The 22,071-nt window shown below is 36.9% G+C and overlaps 1 protein-coding gene across 2 annotated transcripts in view; it reads right to left on the bottom strand.

Annotated features, from left to right (window-relative positions):
* PRKG1 (protein kinase cGMP-dependent 1) overlaps positions 1-22,071 on the bottom strand; it is a 1,182,852-nt gene that overhangs the window by 1,016,028 nt on the left and 144,753 nt on the right. For both annotated transcript variants that reach the window (XM_024744836.1, XM_024744835.1), the window contains exon 2: positions 4,401-4,567. In XM_024744836.1, the coding sequence (XP_024600604.1) occupies positions 4,401-4,567 (167 nt within the window). The remainder of the gene's footprint in view (positions 1-4,400; positions 4,568-22,071) is intronic.

Genomic DNA, 22,071 nt, shown 5'->3' with positions numbered 1-22,071 from the left:
ATCACAGAAAATATGATATCTCTAAGCAAATCAACCACTTCAATGGATATAAACTAGACATTTTTTACTACAAAAATCTTAGATTCCTAAAGAAGATGTTTGATTTACATAACCAATGCTCAATCACTAAATCAGAATTTCTTTTGGATGACAGTAGGCAGACATTTAAGTTTATGGAAAAAAAAAAAAGAGGGCAAGAATGTAAAGATATTAACAGGTATTACACCATAATTAAGGCCAATATCTATTGGTTTAAGAAAATAAGCTGTATTCAAGTATTTTGTAAGAGTCATTTATATATTTGAAAACATAATTAAAATATAAATCAAGCCTTAGCAACTTGATCCGCTGCTGCCTTAAGTAACTAATACCAAAACAATTCTGATCAAAACTAGAAACTTCCACTAGCCAGTAACTGTAAATAACTGAAAGTCATACAACTCATTTTGCTTGAAAATACATGATATATTTACACTACCTCCAGATGATTTTTCCCCAGTCATCCTAATTAGTAAAGTCTTAACATATGACCATTCTCCTTTGTTAAAACGATGAGAAGATTTGGCATTTAGGTATGCAGTAATACTTGGGACACTGCCCAAGCTAAAACAAAACTCATTAAAGACACAGGTTAAACAAGTATTTTATGAAGAAAACTTCATTTAACTGAAGAGAGACAGGAAAAATTGGACTGATTTTTCATGTTAACTCCTGGGTGTTTTTCTGAATGTTTTGATAATATGCAAGTTTGTGAAAGATCCTCTATAGCCTATTCATCCATTGTTGCTGTGGTATACTCTATAAATATTAATAATGTTCACAGATGAAAAAGAATCCATCTATATCAAGAAGGGTGCTATCTAAATTTTGAGAAGATTAAATGTGTTGATAAAAAACTAAGCAATAAAACATTTCCTCAATTAAAATTATAAAAATTTAAATGATGGGTTTTTAAAAATTATTTTGACATGAGAATATTAGCATAAAATCAGCCAAACTTACATGGAACTGATTAGAATTACGGCTTGGGGACAGATCAGCATCAGGTTATAAGATCATGGTCATTTAGTGAGTTTAACTGAAGCAAACAACAGCGTCATAGCAAAATCTGTGACTTTGAATACTGGTACCCTGTTTTTAAAAGCATAACTAAGATGACTTGCTATTTAGTCAATCTAGCAGTAAAAAGAAGATAAATAAAATATATTAAAATTAGCTTGATGCAATGGGGAAAAAAATTAGTATATTTACCTTTACTTAGGGACATCTGCCACAGGTATTTCTTCTTTAGTTTGTTACAAATGTGTTTGTATGTATGAGTGAGTGCATGTGTGCATAAAATCTTTGTTTCCTTCTCTCTTATAAGTCCTTATCATATAACATAAGATGTATTGACTTTATATCATAGTATTTAAGTATTGTTAACTTTACATCATAGTATTTGATTTATGAGGTATTAAGGAGAAGAGTAAACACTACCCATGGACTTTGCATCCTTTTTTGGGAAAAGGGTTTGTTTGTTTTCATTGTACACAGGATCATTATGTCATGTTAGGCAGAAGAATGACCTTATTACTGTCTTTACTTGGAGGCTGAGTATGGTTTAAGGAGATGTATATGGGTGCCAAGTTGACAAGGAATGGACCCGTGATGGTTAATTTTCCATGTCAACTTGCAAACTCACGACATCCAGATATTTGGTCAAACATTACACTAGACATTTCTGTGAAGGTATTTTTTTAGATGGAATTAACATTTAAATCATTAGTCTTTGAGTTAAAGCAGATTACTTTCTTAATGTTGGTAGACCTCATCTGATCAGTTGAAGGCCTTAACAGAAAAAAGACTGACCTCCCCTGAGGAAGGTGAATTCTGCCAGCAGTTGGCTTTCAGACTTGAGCAGTTGCATCAACCTTTCCCTGCGTCTCCAGCCTGCTGGCCTTACCCTGCGGATTTTGGACTTGCCAGCTTCCACAATCACGGAAGCCAATTCCTTAAAATAAACCTCTCTCTTAATACCCAGATACACAAACACGCACACACCCTGTTGGCTCTTTTTCTCTGAAGAACCCTCACTACTACATAGCCCTATAGTTAAGAGCTTGGGTTCTGAATCCAGATTACTTGGGTTCACTCCTAACTCTACTCTAAACCAGTTGGGCCTCAGTCTTCTCATCTATAAAAGGGGATAATAAATATTAGCCCTTAACCTCACGTGATTACTTTGAGAATTAAATAAATTTTATACATGGAAACTTTAGAAAAAGCATGCTCTATATGTTGGACATTGAGTTCTAAAAACTCAATAAATATTAACTACGATTTCCAAGCTTCTTCTAATACAGCTAGTAAAGTTGCAGTTAGTCTTAGAAAACACAAATGGCGCGAATAAAAAGAATTTTTTAGAAAAAATATACGAGGAAAACTGCAACACACAGGTTTTCAAAATACTCATTTCTTGAATGGAATATCAATAACGAACATTTGAAAATCGCTGAAGTGAAGTACACCCTGCTTTATACAATAGCTGTATTCTTAAAAACATACCTGCCAATAAAATACATAAATAATCAAATAATATGAAACTATTGATATGTTATAATCTCATAAATACTTTAAACTTGGTTTCTAATTGTTAATAGTTCTTAACATTTTGCCTCTATATTTATATCCTCCACTTGGCCTCTATATATTTCATCCATTTCTCTCATCCTTCATGCTCGATACCCACATATACCCTTGCCCTATAATTTCACCTCCTTTCCCTGCAATTCTCTATCAAGTGTATATTGTTTGTGTTTTTGTTTATTGTATTTTGTTTTTGTTGGAAGAAAGCCTAGCTGAACATTTATGTCCTTCTGGCTTGAGGAAAACTTTATAACACTGACACAAAAGCTGAAAACCATAAAGAAATAAAAATGACAGAAATTAATACTTAAATATCAGGTGCCTGATATATGTCAAAAAAGACCACAAAGAAAAATTAGTGTAGAAAGAACACTTCTTACATACTGTCAAGTATTTAATGGAAATATTAATACTGATCTTTTCTTCCTATTTATTTACTTTTTAACATCTTTATTGGAGTATAATTGCTTTACGATGGTGTGTTAGTTTCTGCTGTATAACAAAGTGAATCAACTACGTATATGAATGATACTGATTGCTATTCTACAATGCTTTACACTTTACATTACACATCCACACAACTTATTCCATACTAACTTCAAAACAATCCTACAAAGAAGTTAGAAAGCAAGTTTTTCAGCATAGGCACTAAGGACAGGGAATTCTTTGCTGTGGGTCGCTGCCCTGTTGAGTAGCACCCCTGGTCTTTACCTGATAGATGCTAGGAGCCTCCCCCCACTTCCACACTCACTCACATTGTAACCACCAGACGTCTCCAGACATTGCCAAATGTCCCTGGGGAACAGAATCATCACCAGTTGAAAACCACTGCCAGAAAGAAATAGTATCTTCTTTTTATAAGCTGGGTGAAACTCAGTGAAGTTGACTGACTTGCCCAAATACACCCCTCCTCTGAATGACCTAGAAACTTGACAGTTATAGGACTCTGCCGTGAATGTTCTGGGTAAAATACGAACTGCCATCAGATAAATCGACTGTGATTTTTCTACGCCAACCGCCTTCTATTACAGACATTTCTGAACTCACTTTCTTCTCCGCTAATTCAGTCATGATTTCTTCATGGCTTCTTTCTTCCTCCAAAAGGAAAACATGCCATCATAAATTTCAAGTTAGAAATACACATTATGAAAATTTACGTAAGCGCAGAACATATTTATACAGTGCATGCCTCGGGTTTTTTTCAAAGCAGTTTCTACCTTAGTTTGTGCAAGATTTATGAAGCAAGCAATTGCTCTTATTAATCAGGTGGCTAATATACCATCCAACCTTTATGATCTGCCTCTATCAGACACATATGAAACACTGAAAACATTCTCTTTTTATAGAAGCATCATAGCAGGAAACCTAGTCATATACTGGGAGGTAAAAGTAGAGCTGAAGACACTTTGATTATCTGACCAAAAATAGTTCCAAGAGACTTAAGCTTCCATTGAAGCTTTGTGAGTCTGCTCAATGATCTGACAGTGTGTGGTCTTATTCAGTGCAATAAATAGCAATTCTTTCTTTCACGTTATCATCCTTTCAGCAGGTCTGAAAAAATACTAGATTCTCATATTAATAATTCTAAACACAAACACTGCAAATGATTAATCAACCACTAAGCAGTGTCCTACCTCTTTTCAAACTATTTCTCAACAACAACAAAAAGGAAAAACGGAATTATATCGTGCAATGCCTTGCCATCTGTGTGCAGGCTGATAAGACGGAAAGAGAATATTTGAATGTCAGAGGAACATAGTTACAAACCATACCTTCCATGACATACACCAGCGACCCCACATCTCCTTCTTTGATGATGCAACTGTCTTTGCCGTACTCCACTGGGTACATACAGTCCACAATCTCTTGGATCTGCGACAGCTCCAAGTTCTTCATAAAGTCGTTGTCAAGGATGGCTTCCTTTATAAGATCCTTGGACCTATGGTAAGAGAGGGAAGATTTACTGGCAGAGCTGACAAGCGCTTTCACCGTTTGTGGAGTTGAGCAGAGCCAGACAGCATTCAGACACACTACAAAGGCATTTTCTTGTTAGGAAGCCGATAATTTCCTGACAGACCTGAGAACAAAGTAATTCCATGGCAGCAGGAAAGACATTAAGAAATGTTCCTTTAAGTAAAATATCATTTAATGAATATGGGACCGACAAACAAGCAAAACCATACAATTCCATTTTGTTTTACTTATTATTATTATTGTTTTGGGGTGGTTTTTTTTGCGGTACACGGGCCTCTCACTGTTGTGGCCTCTCACTGTTGTGGCCTCTCCCATTGCGGAGCACAGGCTCCGGACGCGCAGGCTCAGCGGCCATGGCTCACGGGCCCAGCCGCTCCGCGGCATGTGGGATCTTCCCGGACCGGGGCACGAACCCGTGTCCCCTGCATCGGCAGGCGGACTCTCAACCACTGCGGCACCAGGGAACCCCTTTACTTATTATTATACACAATTTGTTTACTTATTTTTTTGTGTGCCTCTTCCACTAGACTTTATGCTCTGTGAGGACAGGGATCATTTTTAGCTTTTTCTCTACTATATGCCCAGTGTCTACTACAATGCTAGTTACAGTACAGGTGCTCAAGAAATATGCTGGATTTAAGAAAATAGTAAAGAATTGGATACTTAATTAGCTGTTTGGAAAATCTGGTATAAATGTGACAGTTCTTTATCCACACCTCATGCTTCTTTAGAGAAGATTTATTTCTTCAAGCAGCTTAAATTGAGGTAACTAGGCAGATAAAACTGCATTGAACAAGATGTTTTAAACACAATATGGTTTACACATGGGATTAAACAGGTAGTCGGCAGGAAAAATATTTACGAATTCTATAATTGGGATTCAGTGGTTAACAGGGAAGTTTTGCAGAACTAGAAATATGGTGATCATTTGATTCTCTGGGATAAGAAGTTTCAAATAAATTCCTAAGGATACAAAACTCAAAGTAAAGAGACACCGGGAAATATTTTGTCAGGAGTTATACAATCAGAGTACTGTCAGAAAAGTCAGAAACTGGATAAGACAAAAGCAAAGTCCTTAGCAACACAGAGCGTAAGCAACACATTTGGAATTCTACGTTAAAAGTCTTAATTTGAAAAGCATCTGACTACAAGCTGGTCCTTGTTCACATTTGCTTAACGAGTGGCTTTCAGGGAAGTGACCTGCAGTAGTGAATACTGACTACGGCATTAGCACTCCTCAATTCTTCCTGTTTTCTGTTCTAGACCTCAGTCTAACTGATCTAGCCTTCTCACATTATGTTTTGTAATGATTTGATTTTAAGTAGTAAAAAGGTATACATAAAAAATTAAAACAATATAAAATTTATCAACATGAAAAATGTATCTAGAATGGACTGTTATGATGCAATTAAATTGTTTATGAAGAGTGTTAACAGCAAGGAAAAAATCTTATACTATTTTTAAGTGAAAAAGCATGAAACATTGTTTTTAGAACACAAAAGCACATGTGTGTGAAATGTAAAGAAAATAGGCTTTCAAATTAGATATGTTTGGGTCCCAATCCTAGTGCTGTCATGTATTAAAACCTTGAGCAGGTTGTTTTACTTTTCTGAATTTCCACTAACTTGGAAAAAATATCTGCATTACCATGCTCATAGCAGAATTATTTGCAATAGCCAAGACCTGAAAACAACCTAAGCATCCACTGATGGATGAATGGATGAAGTAGTTGTGGCATGTATATATAGATATAGATATAGATACACAATGGAATATTATTCAGCCATAAAAAATGAGAAAATCCTACCATTTGTAACTACACAGATGAATCTTGAAGGCATTATGCTAAGTGAAATAAATCAGACAGAAAAAGACAAATACTGTATGATCTCACTCTATGTGGAATCAAATTTTTTAAAAAACTCATAGAAAAAAGAGATCAGACTTGTGGTTACCAGAGGTGGTATGGCGGGGAGGGGGAATCTGAGGAAGATGGTCAAAAGGTACAAACTTCCAGTTGTAAGATAAATAAGTACTAGGGACATAATGTACAAAATAATGACTATAGTTAACATTATTGTATGCTACAAAGGAAAGTTAAGAGAGTAGATCCTAAGAATTTTCATCACAAGGATAATTATTTGAATTTTCTTTTTCTTTTTCTCTATATGAGATGATGGATGTTAACTAAACTTACTGTGATAATCACCTCCCAATATAGGTAAACAAACCATCATGCTGCACACTTCAAATTTATATGGTGATGAATATCAATTATTTCTTAATAAAACTGGAAAAACTATGTGAAGACTGGTAAAAATATAACGTTACTTTGAGTAAATGGTGGGTGAAAAGGTGGTGGTAGTAATTGCAGTTGCAGTAATAGGAAGAGTAGTAATAGAGTGTACAGTCATGACTTGAAACAGTATCAGAAGGAAAGAAAATTCTGGCATTGGCTGCCTTTGGTGACAGAATTATTTTTCTCTCTACTTTTCTCTATAAAATTTTCTAGAATGGGCATGCTTTTTTATATGGAAAAAACTCTTTAATTTCAAAGGCAGTTTATTAAAAGTAACTCTGCTATGAGGAAAAATAAAAATAATAATGTATTTCTCATTTAAATAATGAATTTGGGCACGAAGCCGTGTCCCCTGCATCGGCAGGCGGACTCTCAACCACTGCGCCACCAGGGAAGCCCTAGATACTCAATATTGGTTGACTGTTATTGTCATATTCAATACTACTCTTTTCAATAGATTCTCTTTCACATGGCCTGTGTCTAAATACTAATGGCAGGAATTTTCGCCTAAAGAGATGGTGATGGATGGCCAGTGGTTAAGAACTTCAGAGTCATCAGAATAGACTGTACTTAAAAAGTCCTGTTTGTGAGACTTTTACTTTAGTCTGATAGGACTATTTAACTGTATGTTTCTTTTAATTTTTTTTTAAATTCTGGCTTGCTAAAACTTTATTTTTCCTGAGGCAAAGAGTTGTTTCCCTTGAGTATTCAACACAAGATGCAAAACTTTGTCCCCATCTATGATTTTCATAAAATCTCCTTTCTTAATTATCTTCACCATTCCTGACCTCGAGAATACCAGTAGCAACTTCATAGTGACTCCTGAGATCTACTGTTCTACTAATGATCTACTTTTCCAAATAACAGGACTTATTTGATCTTTAAGAAATTAATTTTAATTGCATTGCATAATATTCTCTTTACTACAAATTCCTTTATTTTCATTGAGTCAGAGAGTAAGGCCATCAATTGGTTCATATTTTTTAATATAATAAAAACTAGATATTATCAATCCCAGAATACCAACTTGTTTAGCTACAGATGACATCTTATCCTTTGGGGAATAATAATAGTGTTCCATTAAAATCTAAGTCCTAGAAATGCTGCAACATTAAAAATAAAGCCCTCTTCCAAGAAGATAAGTAGCTACATCCAAAGGTAATTGAAGAAAGCCACTTCCTCTCTTTTCATAAACGGTACAACTAACCTGTTTTATAAAGACATCAGAAAAGACGACATAACGCAATCTTACACAATCCCTTAGAATTTTCCAACTTTTCCAAGTGCTTATCACAAACTGGAGGGGAGGGGGGAATTTCAGGATGCTCTTACTTCTCCAATTTCATTATAAATGGAGGACATTCAATCTGAAGTCCCTGAAGAAACAAACTGGAGGCTTTCAAACATGCCTTTGTGTTACTTTAAAACAAACTGAGAAATATAGGACCTACGTCTTATCATATATCCCTTCACAGAGATATTGTCCAATGACATTTGCCTCTGAAACATCCCAAATAATCCCTCTCTGCCTTCACAGAGTAATGTAACTCAAAGATGTTCTTGTCAGTGAGTAATATTTAAAGCCCTGCCTCTTCGTGTAATTTTCCTTTAAGTCATTTCCAATTGAAGGCTCAAAATCTTAGGGCAACTCTCATTAGTGTCCACTTGCTCCAACATAATAAACCATAATCAATCAGAGCCTCCACCTAACTCTTCTTGGAATCTTATCCTTTCCCTAAAGAAACAGTCTAACACACTCACTGTAACTAAGACATGATGTTACACATGCGATAAGTTGAGTTGTGTTATCAGTATGAGAGCTGAGGAAAGCTGCTAGCACAAGTTCCAGAAGGTGGTTAACTGCCCTAACCCCGCGTATATAGCTTAAGAACATTTTGCAAGAATTCAGCAGGCTGACCTGAAAGGCGTAAGAAGCAAATGCCTTGATTTTTTATCCTTCCTGTCTGCTTCTGTGTACAAATAATCTATTTAAAAAACAAAAACAACTTCTTCCATGCCCCAAATTTGTGACAGTTTAATGCAAACAACCGTAAAGGTGACTTGGTTATTTCGAGTTGGCCCTATTGATTTGTCATCATCCAATTGTCAGTCTCTGAAATATTGGCTATATATAATGGTGCACTGCTAAATGCACTCTCCAGGAAAAAAAGAAAGAAAGCCCTGGTTTGTAGTGTTTGCCAATTTCCATGGTATAAATACTCCCACTATAGCCAATTTCAAGCTACTAATGTAAAGTCAACCTGCTTGCAAAAAATTCCTGAAAATTTAACAAGCAGTTCTTACATGAGCCAGTACGTTGGCTCCAACGCATCAGATATAGATTCTTTTTCTAACACCCTAAGAATTTAGTGTGCCTTAATTTACAAATGCTAAAACTAACATGATGATTCTTTCCTTCCTTAAAAATTTTATTAGGTGGTATAATATCCCCAGATAACTTTATGGCAGGATTAGCAACAGGTCTTCCAAAATTTCAATTTTAAGAAAATAAATTGGAGAGCCCACTTCCCCATTTACTTATTGCAGAGAGAGTTCCTGAATAGATTCAAAGACTAATTGTCTTTCTACACAATCGTAGATAAAAATGGGCAATTCTGAGGTGAGCATAGGGAAATATACAGCTACTTCTCTAACAAGAGAGATGACATTATTCACTATTAATAAACAGAGCCTCATTAGTTTTCTCGACATTAATAAAAGGCTATTTTACATTGTGGTTATCATGTAGTAGCTTGCAATATCTATGTAGCACTAGTGTTATTTCAAAGAGTGGGGAATGCTGTTTCAGACCAAAGTGTCAGGAAGGCTTCTCTGAGCTAAGGACTGCATGATGATAGGATCCAACCAAGCCAAGATCACGGAGAAGAGCATTCTGGGTAAAAGAAAAGACACATATAAAGGTCCGGAGGTTGGAAGGAACTTGATCTGTCCAATTGGTTCAGGAAGGAGGCCTGTGTGGCTGAGGCACAGGGTGAGCTAGAAGGAAAGGGAAAGGAGAATGACATTGCAAAGGGAAGCAGGAATCAGGTCTCATACGGTCTTGAAGGCTGTGGTAAAAGAGTTTTATTTCATTCTAAAGCCTTAAGAATACAGTGAAGGGTTGATTATAAGAAGAGGCATGACTTAAGGTAATATACCTGACATAAGGAATAAATAATATGAATTTACTTTAAAATGTTCCCGAGTTCATAGAAGCTTCTGTCATATTTCATCACTTAACAGATACTAAAAGCATCACTTATTATCCTATTAATGAGTTCTTATAACTGAACCTCTCGGGAACCACTGTCTCACAACTCTTACATTTACCTGAACTTCAGATCACCGACTGTCATGCAACTCTTGCATGTTAGAAGAGAACATGGTCTCATCTCCAATTTCCAGCTATCTCCAGTGGCCTAAAAGCAATTCACTCTCCCTTCACAGCCTCTCTTTAGATTAGTTTCCCCCTGAACACATCCCAAGCAATCGTAAATATGCTCAAAACAGCCATGGCCAGAAATGTGAGAATTAATATCTGATCCCTTCATTCAACAAAGACGGCTAGGCACTTTAAAAAACAGTCAAAATTATTACTAAGAATGAAAATCAGCTAAAGCAATTTAAAAATGGTTTACGAAATTTCTATAATCAACTTTTTGACTGAAAAAAACTCTCACTAAATCTTTCTAGCTCTCAAAGGTCAGTCTTAGGCTCAAATGTCAGGAGAAGCAGTAAATGCACTTTCAAGGTCCTTAATCTACAGTATAGTATCTTCAGTTGGCAGCTCAGAAATCCAAACCCCCATTGGTAATTCATGGCTCTTTCACGCAGATACAGTAATTGCAAGGCCCCTTAAAAGTGTCTAATTCCAGGAGTCACTGTAGCAAGATAACTCCATCTACATACTGTGAAATAGTCAATGAATCATCTAGAAATAAGAAAAACTCATGGAGTAGTCCTCTCACTGCCCCAGCTGTTGAGATTCTGCCCGAACAGGAGGTCCTATTTCTAGCCTAACAGCTTTCCTGAGTAAACTCTGTAGGTACAGAGCTAAGAAATAACAACCAGCCCACATTTTTTAAAGATAAAATTTAATCCTGCAAAGCTATTGGCCAATTGAGATATTTCCTCAAAACTGAAAATCAGTTTTCAACAGGTTTCAGACGAAATTTTCACATCAACAAACTCTGCTATAGCTATCCCAATCTTATCACAAAAAGTCATGAAGAAATCAAGACTACTTGCAGCATTCACACCTATAATCAGTATATGATACAAAACATGTGAATCACTGGGACAAAATATATGATAGCAACATAGTTCTTAGGTGGTCAATGATATTTATCTTTTGTCTATTACATGGGTCCCAAATAATTTCCAGTTGCCATTTCTCTTCTAACTTTTTTTCTGTAGTACTAAAATAGATGAGTATCTAAATGAAATTTAGATATTATAACTCTAAAGATAAACAATGATTTGGGTCCAGGAGAAGATGGCTAACCCATAAAGTATTTGTTTACTGATGTATCACTTAAGCCTTCTTTTTAACTAATACTCGTATCTTATTCTCATTGACTAGGAATGATGCTAAGTAGCTCTTGAAATCACTAGTTACATGTTAACAAATGAAGCAAACTTGTATTAATGAAAGAAAAAGAAGATATTGCTCTTTGTAGGTGTTTATCAACTTCCAAAAAAATCAATATGAAAGTCTCCCATTCAACTACTGCAGTCAGTCATTCAGTGCTCCAGAGAGGCACTTAACAGTTACTTCACACTAGTGAGCCTAATTCAAAATAGAGCAGTCTCCACAAGAGCCCAGATCAAACTCCTGTCCTATAAACTCCTCTCTCATATCACTGAAGAAGAACTGGGGGGTTTCATCGAACTGTAAACAGCTTTCCATGAGAATAATGACCATAAGAATTCCGGGAGAATAAGACTACACACATTACATTCCAGAATGTAAGAACCATGTGGCTGGATCTACTATGAATTAACTCTATTTTTGAAGTTAAAGATCTAAACTGCAAAACAAAAACAGAGTATTTGGCATATATTTATATGTCTAATTTCAATTCGACATTTCAAAGCAATTTCCTTTTTATCTTTGAAAGCACACAAACAATTGAGATCTCTTAGCATTCATTTGTTCCCAATGAGGTCAACATGGTCACACTATGAACATCCATTAAGTTCCTCATCACCCAGGGTGACCCTGCCTGCGGGGCATACATTGGGAGCCATGATGTTTTGTCCAGTCCTTTGAAATCCAACAGCTCACGTCATCAGCATCTGTTATGCACTGTCATTTCAATTACTGTAATGGCTTGATTTTAAAATTGATCATTAAAGACATCATTTAAAAAAAATTCTCTTATTCAGTTGCTTTTCAGATTTAATCTCTGAGATAAATTACCTTTCATTTTAAATTGCCTTACATTTGTCTGAATTCAGCATGAGGAAAATAACATGTTTCTCTACCAACCCCCCAAGCCCTAAATGTGTATACTTTCTCTTGGCTGAAAATTATGAGTTGGGTCATTCATCACTTCCTCTAGTGATGCTTCCAGAAAATGAGAGCCAAATTTAGCCTTGTTACAGTGACCTACAGGTCTTAGGAAGGCAGATCTTCTACTTTGATGAACTTGGTTCAATTTCTTCTTCAAACAGCTTAGTTTGCATTAGGCTTTAATACATTAGAATACATTCAATACATTATACTTTGAGTCTGCCTGAAGGGAGATGGCATATATACTGAAAAATATTTTAAATGACTAAAATTTGAAAACCAAACAATCATGCCCCTAGTTGTGAAAGCTCTGAAGTTTCAAGGCTTCTTAACCAAAGTGAAAAAATTAACCAATAATGACAGCACGAGTCACCATCATAATAGTCGTACTAATACCACTACAACTAATATTTATTAAGGGGTTATTCCACGTTCTGCAATGAAAAGCCACCCCTCATGTAAATCTCACAATGACTTGCTAAGTTTGCCATCATGGAACCGAAGCTCAGAGCAGTTATAGAGTCTACCCAATATTGCACAGCCAGTACATGACAAGTAGATGCAAGATTTAAAGATCAACCCGTTTGACTTCCGAGCCACACTCTACTAAACCGTTTGACTTATAAGAACACAATGTTTAACATATTCATAATTTGAATAAATTATCCCAATTATAAAATCTAAAAGCAAATATTCTTCTCACTTAACTCTAATTCTGCAAAAGTAAAAATGCTATGCTTGGATAGTATGACCTTTTATCTGCAGAGAGCATTTCATGCTTTCAAAACAATTCCACATCTAACAATTCATTCTATTATTGCCAAAAACCTGTGCAGTAGGTAGAACAGACGTTACTATTATTCCTATTTGACAGATAAGAAAACAGAGACACAACAGGCTAGATGCTGCCAAGTTCAAGTAAGAAATTAAAGCAGAACTCAGGTCTACTGCCTACGAGCATGAAATAAACAGTTCTGACCTTCCTTCATTACACGCACTTTCATATTTTCTCTGTGTCTCTTGATGCCTTTTTTTCTCTTTGTCTCTCTGTCACTTTGGCTCTGTCTCTCTGTCTTTCACATACCTTTAGCCATTTTAATGTTTAAACTCTCTTGGACAAAGACTCAACAAATCCACTGCACCAGTATCAGCAGGGAACTCTGGCCATTTGACAATAATTCTATGGTTTTAAAAATTCTGTGATGGTTCATTCAGAGCGATTCCCTTTCTGATCTAATTCATTCTTCACATTACAGAAGTTTGAGCATGTCTTGTAGCTTTTACAGAGAGATGCCCTCACATAGAAACACCTCTTGAATTCAGCAACGTAATTCAACTTGTTTTGATTCCAGTGTGTTCACACGTTTGTTCTCTCCTCTCTATCTTGAGCACACACCCTTTCTCTCTCTCTCTCCTTTCCTTCCTACAAACCCTGCCTCAGATGGACTTGATATACATATGGAGGGGGAAAAAGTACACAAAAAATTACTATTACTTTGGGTGAATATCTGTATTTGAATTCAAAATAAAAAGGAAGCTCTCGTTATGCTTATAGGATAAAAAATATAATATTCCAAGAAAAACTGCAAAGTCACCATTTTGTAACTAATATAATTAATGATCTGTAACATATATATATTTGAGAAGTCTGAATATAAGAATCTAAACATCAAATGCTTTCTATATATGTATTGATATTTTTAATAGATATCTAAAATAGAGAATTTATAAATTTAACAAAACATTAGTATAATGGATTATACATTATGATCTAATGAGTTAGCTATCTCAAATTTTTATTAAAGAAGACAGAGGGGGTAGGATAAAAGGGAGGAAGGGAAGAAGGAAGGTAAATAAATGTGATTTTATAACTTGAATCCACTATCTATCATCTTGTACCATGCTGCCCTTTAATGATCTGTCCCTTTCAGGGGCAAATAGTTAATATTTATTGTATTTCCAACATGACAATTCTAGGTTCAAATTTAACCAATGCACATAAATACAAGCAAAAGTGATTGATGGGTTTAAAATACAACAATAATTATCCACAAAGTGATTTTTTTTCAGTGTTCTTAAAGTCTTTTATTCTATGCACATATTTTTACAAAACAGGGTAATACTATATAACATGGCTTTTCTCTAAATAGTTTCTAACAAACACTTTTCAAAACCAATAGAAAGTTGTCATTATTTGTAAGGAATGTTCCTTTGTGTGAGATGTGCGCTAATCAAACTCCTATTGTTGGAAATTTAGTTTGTTAGCAGTTTTAACGAGCATGCACTTTGATCCTATGATCCTACTTTGAGGAATACATTCCACAAAGGTAAAGCACTGGTTTCTAAAAGTATATCTACAGAGACATTTATTGTAATATTATTGACAATAGAATAATCACTACAAACAACCTGGATGTTCACAAATAGGGGAGTGATTGAATAATTTATAGCAAATTTGTACTATGAAATTTTGGACTGCTATTGAGAATGGATCAATATTATTTGTAAAAATGACCATGTTAGGGGCTTCCCTGGTGGCGCAGTGGTGGAGAGTCTGCCTGCTGATGCAGGGGACACGGGTTCGTGCCCGGGTCCGGGAAGATCCCACATGCCGTGGAGCAGCTAGGCCCGTGAGCCATGGCTGCTGAGCCTGCGCGTCCGGAGCCTGTGCTCTGCAAAAGGGAGAGGCCACAACAGTGAGAGGCCCGCGTACCACAAAAATAAAAAAAATAAAAAATAAAAAAAATTACCATGATATATACTTAAGTGAAAAGTAGATCACAGGCTAATTGCATAATGTAATTTTTTTTCATTTTTGAATTTTATTAATTTGTTTATACAGCAGATTCTCATTAGTAATCAATTTTATACACATCAGTGTATACATGTCAATCCCAATTGCCCAATTCATCACACCATCACCACCACCATCCCCGCCGCTTTCCCCCCTTGATGTCCATACATTTATTCTCTACATCTGTCTCAACTTCTGCCCTGCAAACCAGTTTATCTGTACCATTTTTCTAGGTTCCACATACATGCGTTAATATACGACATTTGTTTTTCTCTTTCTGACTTACTTCTCTCTGTATGACAGTTTCTAGATCCATCCATGTCTCAACAAATGAACCAATTTCGTTCCTTTTTATGGCTGAGTAATATTCCATCGTATATATGTACATATATACGTCGACGGGCATTTAGGTTGCTTCCACGACCTGGCTATTGTAAACAGTGATGCAATGAACACTGGGGTGCATGTATCTTTTTGAATTATGGTATTCTCTGGGTATATGCCCAGCAGTGGGATTGCTGGATCATACGGTAATTCTATTTTTGGGTTTTTAAGGAACCTCCATACTGTTCTCCATAGTGGCTGTATCAATTTACACTCCCACAAACAGTGCGGGAGAGTTCCCTTTTCTCCACACTCTCTCCAGCATTTGTTGTTTGTAGATTTTCTAATGATACCCATTCTAACAGGTGTGAGGTGATACCTCATTACAGTTTTGATTTGCATTTCTCTAGTAGTTAGTGATGTTGAGCAGCTTTTCATTTGCTTCTTGGCCATCTGTATGTCTTCTTTGGAGAAATGTCTATTTAGGTCTTCTGCCCATTTTTGCATTGGGTTGTTTGTTTTTATAATATTGAGCTGCATGAGCTGTTTATATATTTTGGAGATTAATCCTCTGTCCATTGCTTTGTTTGCAAATATTTTCTCCCATTCTGAGGGTTGTCTTTTTGTCTTGTTTACGGTTTCCTTTGCTGTGCAAAAGCTTCTAAGTTTCATTAGGTCCCATTTGTTTATTTTTGTTTTTATTTCCATTACTCTAGGAGGTGGATCAAAAAAGATCTTGCTGTGATTTATGTCAAAGAGTGTTCTTTCTATGTTTTCCTCTAAGAGTTTTATAATGTCCGGTCTTATATTTAGGTATCTAATCCATTTTGAGTTTATTTTTGTGTATGGTGTTAGGGAGTGTTCTAATTTTTTTTTTTATGTTCTTTTTTAAAAATTTTTATTCTAATTTCATTCTTTTATATGTAGCTGTCCAGTTTTCCCAGCACCACTTATTGAAGAGGCTGTCTTTTCCCCATTGTATATGCTTGCCTCCTTTGTCATAGATTAGTTGACCATAGGTGCATGGGTTTATCTCTGGGCTTTCTCTCTTGTTCCATTGATCTATGTTTCTGTTTCTGTGCCAGTTCCATATTGTCTTGATTACTGTATCTTTGTAGTATAGTCTGAAGTCAGAGAGTCTGATTCCTCGAGCTCCATTATTTCCCCTCAAGACTGCTTTGGCTATTCGGGGTCTTCTGTGTCTCTATATAAATTTTAAGAATTTTTGTTCTAGTTCCATAAATAATGCCACTGGTTACTTGATAGGGATTGCATTGAATCAGTAGATTGCTTTGGGTAGTATAGTCATTTTCACAATATTGATTCTTCCAATCCAAGAACATGGTATATCTCTCCATCTGTTGGTATCGTCTTTAATTTCTTTCATCAGTGTCTTACAGTTTTCTGCATAAAGGTCTTTTGTCTCCCTAAGTAGTTTTATACCTAGGTATTTTACTATTTTTGTTGCAGAGGTAAATGGGAGTGTTTCCTTAATTTCTCTTTCAGATTTTTCATCATTAGTGTACAGGAATACAAGAGATTTCTGTGCATTAATTGTGCATCCTGCAACTTTATCAAATTCATTGATTAGCTCTGGTAGTTTTCTGGTGGCATATATATAGGATTCTCTATATATAGTATCATGTCATCTGCAAACAGTGACATTTTTACCTTTTCTTTTCCAATTTGTATTCCTTTTATTTTTTTTCTTCTGTGATTGCCGTGGCTAGGACTTCCAAAACTATGTTGATTAACAGTGGTGAGAGTGGACATCCTTGTCTTTTCCTGATCTTACAGGAAATGCTTTCAGTTTTTCACCACTGACTATGATGTTTGCTGTGGGTTTGTCATATATGGCCTTTATTATGTTGAGGTAGGTTCCTTCTATGCCCAATTTCTGGAGAGTTTTTGTCATAAATGGGTGTTGAATATTGTCAAAAGCTTTTTCTGCATCTATTGAGATGATCATATTTTTTGTTTGTTTGTTTTGGTTTTTTTTGCGGTACACGGGCCTCTCACTGTTGCGGCCTCTCCCGTTGCGGAGCGCAGGCTCCGGACGTGCAGGCTCAGCGGCCACGGCTCACGGGCCTAGCGGCTCCACGGCATGTGGGACCTTCCTGGACCAGGGCACGAACACGTGTCCCCTGCTTCGGCAGGTGGATTCTCAACCACTGCGCCACCAGGGAAGCCCGATCATATGGTTTTTCTTCTTCAATTTGTTAATATGGTGCATCACATTGATTGATTTGCGTATATTGAAGTATCCTTGCATCCCTGGGATAAATCTCACTTGATCATGGTGTATGATCCTTTTATTTTGTTGTTGGATTCTGTTTGCTAGTACTTTGTTGAGGATTTTGCATCTATATTCATCAGTGATATTGGACTGTAATTTTATTTTTTTTTTAGTATCTTTGTCTGATTTTGGTATCAGGGTGATGTTAGCCTAATAGAATGAGTTTGGGAGTGTTCCTTCCCCTGCAATTTTTTGGAAGAGTTTGAGAAGGATGGGTGATAGCTCTGCTCTAAATGTTTGATAGAATTCACCTGTGAAGCCTTCTGGTCCTGGACTCTTGTTTCTTGGAAGATTTTTCATCACAGTTTCAATTTCATTACTTGTGATTGGTCTGTTCATATTTTCTATTTCTTCCTGGTTCAGTCTTGAAAGGTTACACCTTTCTAAGAATTTGTCCATTTCTTCCACGTTGTCCATTTTATTGGCATAGAGTTGCTTGTCGTAGTCTCTTAGGATGATTTGTGTTTCTGCAGTGTCTTTTGTAACTTCTTTTTCAATTTTAATTTTATTGATTTAAGTACTCTCCCTCTTTTTCTTGATGAGTCTGGCTAATGGTTTATCAATTTTGTTTATCTTCTCAAAGAACCAGCTTTTACTTTTATTGACCTTTGCTATTGCTTTCTTTGTTTCTATTTCATTTATTTCTGCTCTGATCTTTATGATTTCTTTCGTTCTGCTAACTTTGGGTTTTGTTTGTTCTTCTTTCTCTAGTTCCTTTAGGTGTAATGTTACATTGTTTATTTGAGATTTTTCTTGTTTCTTGAGGTAGGCTTGTATAGCTATAAACCTCCCTCTTAGAATGGCTTTTGCTGCATCCCAGAGATTTTGGATTGTCGTATTCTCATTGTCATTTTTCTCTAGGTATTTTTTGATTTCCTCTTTGATTTCTTCAGTGATCTATTGGTTATTTAGTAACGTATTGTTTAGCTTCCTTGTTGTTGTGTTTTTTACATTTTTTTCCCTGTAAGTCATTTCTAATCTCATAGCATTGTGGTCAGAAAAGATGCTTGATATGATTTCAATTTTCTTAAATTTTCTGAGGCGTGATTTGTGACCCAAGACGTGATCTCTCCTGGAGAATGTTCCGTGCGCACTTGAGAAGAAAGTGTAATCTGCTGGTTTTGGATGGAATGTCCTATAAATATCAATTAAATCTATCTGGTCTATTGTGTAATTTAAAGCTTGTTTCCTTATTTATTTTCATTCTGGATGATCTGTTCATTGGTGTAAGTGAGGGGTAAGTCTCCCACTATTATGGTGTTACTGTCGATTTCCTCTTTTAGAGCCGTTAGCAGTTGCCATATGTATTGAGGTGCTCCTGTGTTGGGTGCATATATATTTATAATTGTTATATCTTCTTCTTTGATTGATCCCTTGGTCATTATGTAGTATACTTCCTTGTCTCTTGTAACATTCTTTTTTTTAAAGTGTATTTTATCTGATATGAGTATTTCTACTGCAGCTTTCTTTTGATTTCCATTTGCATGGAATATCTTTTTCCATCCCCTCACTTTCAGTCTGTATGTGTCCCTAGGTCTGAAGTGGGTCTCTTGTAGACAGCATATATATGGGTCTTGTTTTTCTTTCCATTCAGCAAGCCTGTGTCTTTTGGTTGGAGCATTTAATCCATTCACGTTTAAGGTAATTATTGATATGTATGTTCCTATGACCATTTTCTTAATTGCTTTGGGTTTGTTTTTGTAGGTCCTTTTCTTCTCTTGTGTTTCCCACTTAGAGAAGTTCCTTTAGCATTTGTTGTAGAGCTGGTTTGACGGTGCTGAATTCTCTTAGCTTTTGCTTGTGTGTAAAGCTTTTGATTTCTCCGTCAAAGCTGAATGAAATCCTTGCCAGGTAGAGTAATCTTGGTTGTAGGTTCTCCCCTTTCATCACTTTAAGTATATCATGCCACTCCCTTCTGACTTGTAGAGTTTCTGCTGAGAAATCAGCTCTTAACCTTATGGGAGTTTCCTTGTATGTTATTTGTCATTTTTCTCTTGCTGTTTTCAATAATTTTTCTTTGTCTTTAATTTTTTCCAATTTGATTACTATGTGTCTCGACGTGTTTCTCCTTCAGTTTATCCTATATGGGACTCGCTGTGCTTCCTAGACTTGGGTGGCTATTTCCTTTCCCATGTTAGGGAAGTTCTTGACTATGATCTCTTCAAATATTTTCTCTGGTCCGTTCTCTCTCTCTTTTCCTTCTGGGACCCCTACAATGCAAATGTTGTTGCATTTAATGTTGTCCCAGAGGTCTCTTAGGCTGTCTTCATTTCTTTTCATTCTTTTTTGTTTATTCTGTTCCACAGCAGTGAATTCCACCATTCTGTCTTCCAGGTCACTTATCTGTTCTTCTGCCTCAGTTATTCTGCTATTGATTCCTTCTAGTGTAATTTTCCATTCAGTTATTGTATTGTTCATCTCTGTTTGTTTGTTCTTTAATTCTTCTAGGTCTTTGTTAAACATTTCTTGCATCTTCTCGATCTTTGCCTCCATTCTTTTTCCAAGGTCCTGGATCATCTTCACTATCATTATTCTGAATCCATTTTCTGGAATGTTGCCTATCTCCACTTCATTTAGTTGTTTTTCTGGGGTTGTATCTTGTTCCTTCATTTGGTACATAGCCCTCTGCCTTTTCATCTTGTCTATCTTTCTGTGAATGTGGTTTTTGTTCCACAGGCTGCAGAACTGTAGTTCTTTTTGCTTCTGTTGTCTGTCCTCTGGTGGATGAGGCTATCTAAGAGGCTTTTGCTAGTTTCCTGATGGGAAGGACTGGTGGCGGGTAGAGCTGACTGTTGCTCTAGTGGGCAGAGCTCAGTAAAACTTTAATCTACTTGTCTGCTGACGGGTGGGGCTGAGTTCCCTCCCTGTTGGTTCTTTGGCCTGAGCCGACCCAGCACTGGAGCCTACAGCTCTTTGGTGGGGCTAATGGCAGACTGCGAGGGCTCACACCAAGGAGTACTTCCCAGAACTTCTGCTGCCAGTGTCCTTGTCCCCAGGATGAGCCACAGCCACCACCCACCTCTGCAGGAGACCCTCCAACACTAGCAGGTAGGTCTGGTTCTGTCTCCCCTGGGGTCACTGCTCCTTCCCCTTGGTCCCGATGCACACACCACTTAGTGTGTGCCCTCCAAGAGTGGAGTCTCTGTTTCCCCCAGTCCTGTCAAAGTCCTGCAATCTAATTCCACTAGGCTTCAAAGTCTGATTCTCTAGGAATTCCTCCTCCCGTTGCTGGACCCCCAGGTTGGGAAGCCTGACGTGGGGCTCAGAACCTTTACTCCAGTGGGTGGACTTCTATGGTATAAGTGTTCTCCAGTCTGTGAGTCACCCACCCAGCAGCTATGGGATTTGATTTTACTGTGATTGCGCCCCTCCTACTGTTTCATTGTGGCTTCTCCTTTGTCTTTGGATGTGGGGTACCTTTTTTGGTGAGTTCCAGTGTCTTCCTGTTGATGATTGTCTAGCAGCTAGTTGTGATTCTGGTGTTCTCACAAGAGGGAGTGAGAGCACATCCTTCTACTCTGCCATCTTGGTTCAGGGTCCCCACAACGTGATTTTAAAAGTGACCTGTAGTTGCTGCTGACATGAGTGCAGTATTTATGGCAGTAAACCATACCTACAAATCTGCAAAATCAGTCCTGAAAATGCATCCATTGTGAAATAAGCTCACAACCATCAGTGAGAGAAGGACAAAAGAAACAGGGAAACCATAAAGAGGTTCAGGCAGACCATGAAGCCAAGGAGATGAATATAATAAATAAATGCAGAAGACATGAGGTTCATTAACACAAAGTGCACTTGAATTGCAAACAACATATTTGCAGGTACATGACCTAACACTGTCTGAATGCCTCGAGCCACTCAAAAGGGGAACTCAAGGGCTTTGCCAGGTCAAGGTTCCGAAAGTCAGAGCCAGGCTACAGAATGGAGGAGAGTTGGTCCCTGAGGTTGTAGGGTACCAAGTAAAAGTCGGGCTAGAGATAAATAGCTTAAAGAATTAAGCCAAAGGCATTTACGGCAGAACTAAGCCCAAGACAATGGCTCTTCAAGCTGTGGCAATGAGATGGAACAAAAGGGTTCAGAGGACCAACAGGATGCAGTGCTTCCAGAGTATTTCTGGGTCAGTGGCTCCCAGGATTTCAGGGGACTGTTTCCTGGAGCGGTTGGGTTATAACCTACCCACAGATGTGAATGTGCTATTAAAGATGCAGGGATTGTTGTGCAAATACTCTGCACACAGCCCT

Source organism: Neophocaena asiaeorientalis, unplaced genomic scaffold (genome assembly GCF_003031525.2).
Source record: "Neophocaena asiaeorientalis asiaeorientalis breed wild unplaced genomic scaffold, Neophocaena_asiaeorientalis_V1.1 scaffold131, whole genome shotgun sequence".
NCBI classification, from domain to species: domain Eukaryota; kingdom Metazoa; phylum Chordata; class Mammalia; order Artiodactyla; family Phocoenidae; genus Neophocaena; species Neophocaena asiaeorientalis.
Note: the sequence above shows the minus strand (reverse complement) of the source record. Positions and strands in the feature narration are given on the sequence as shown.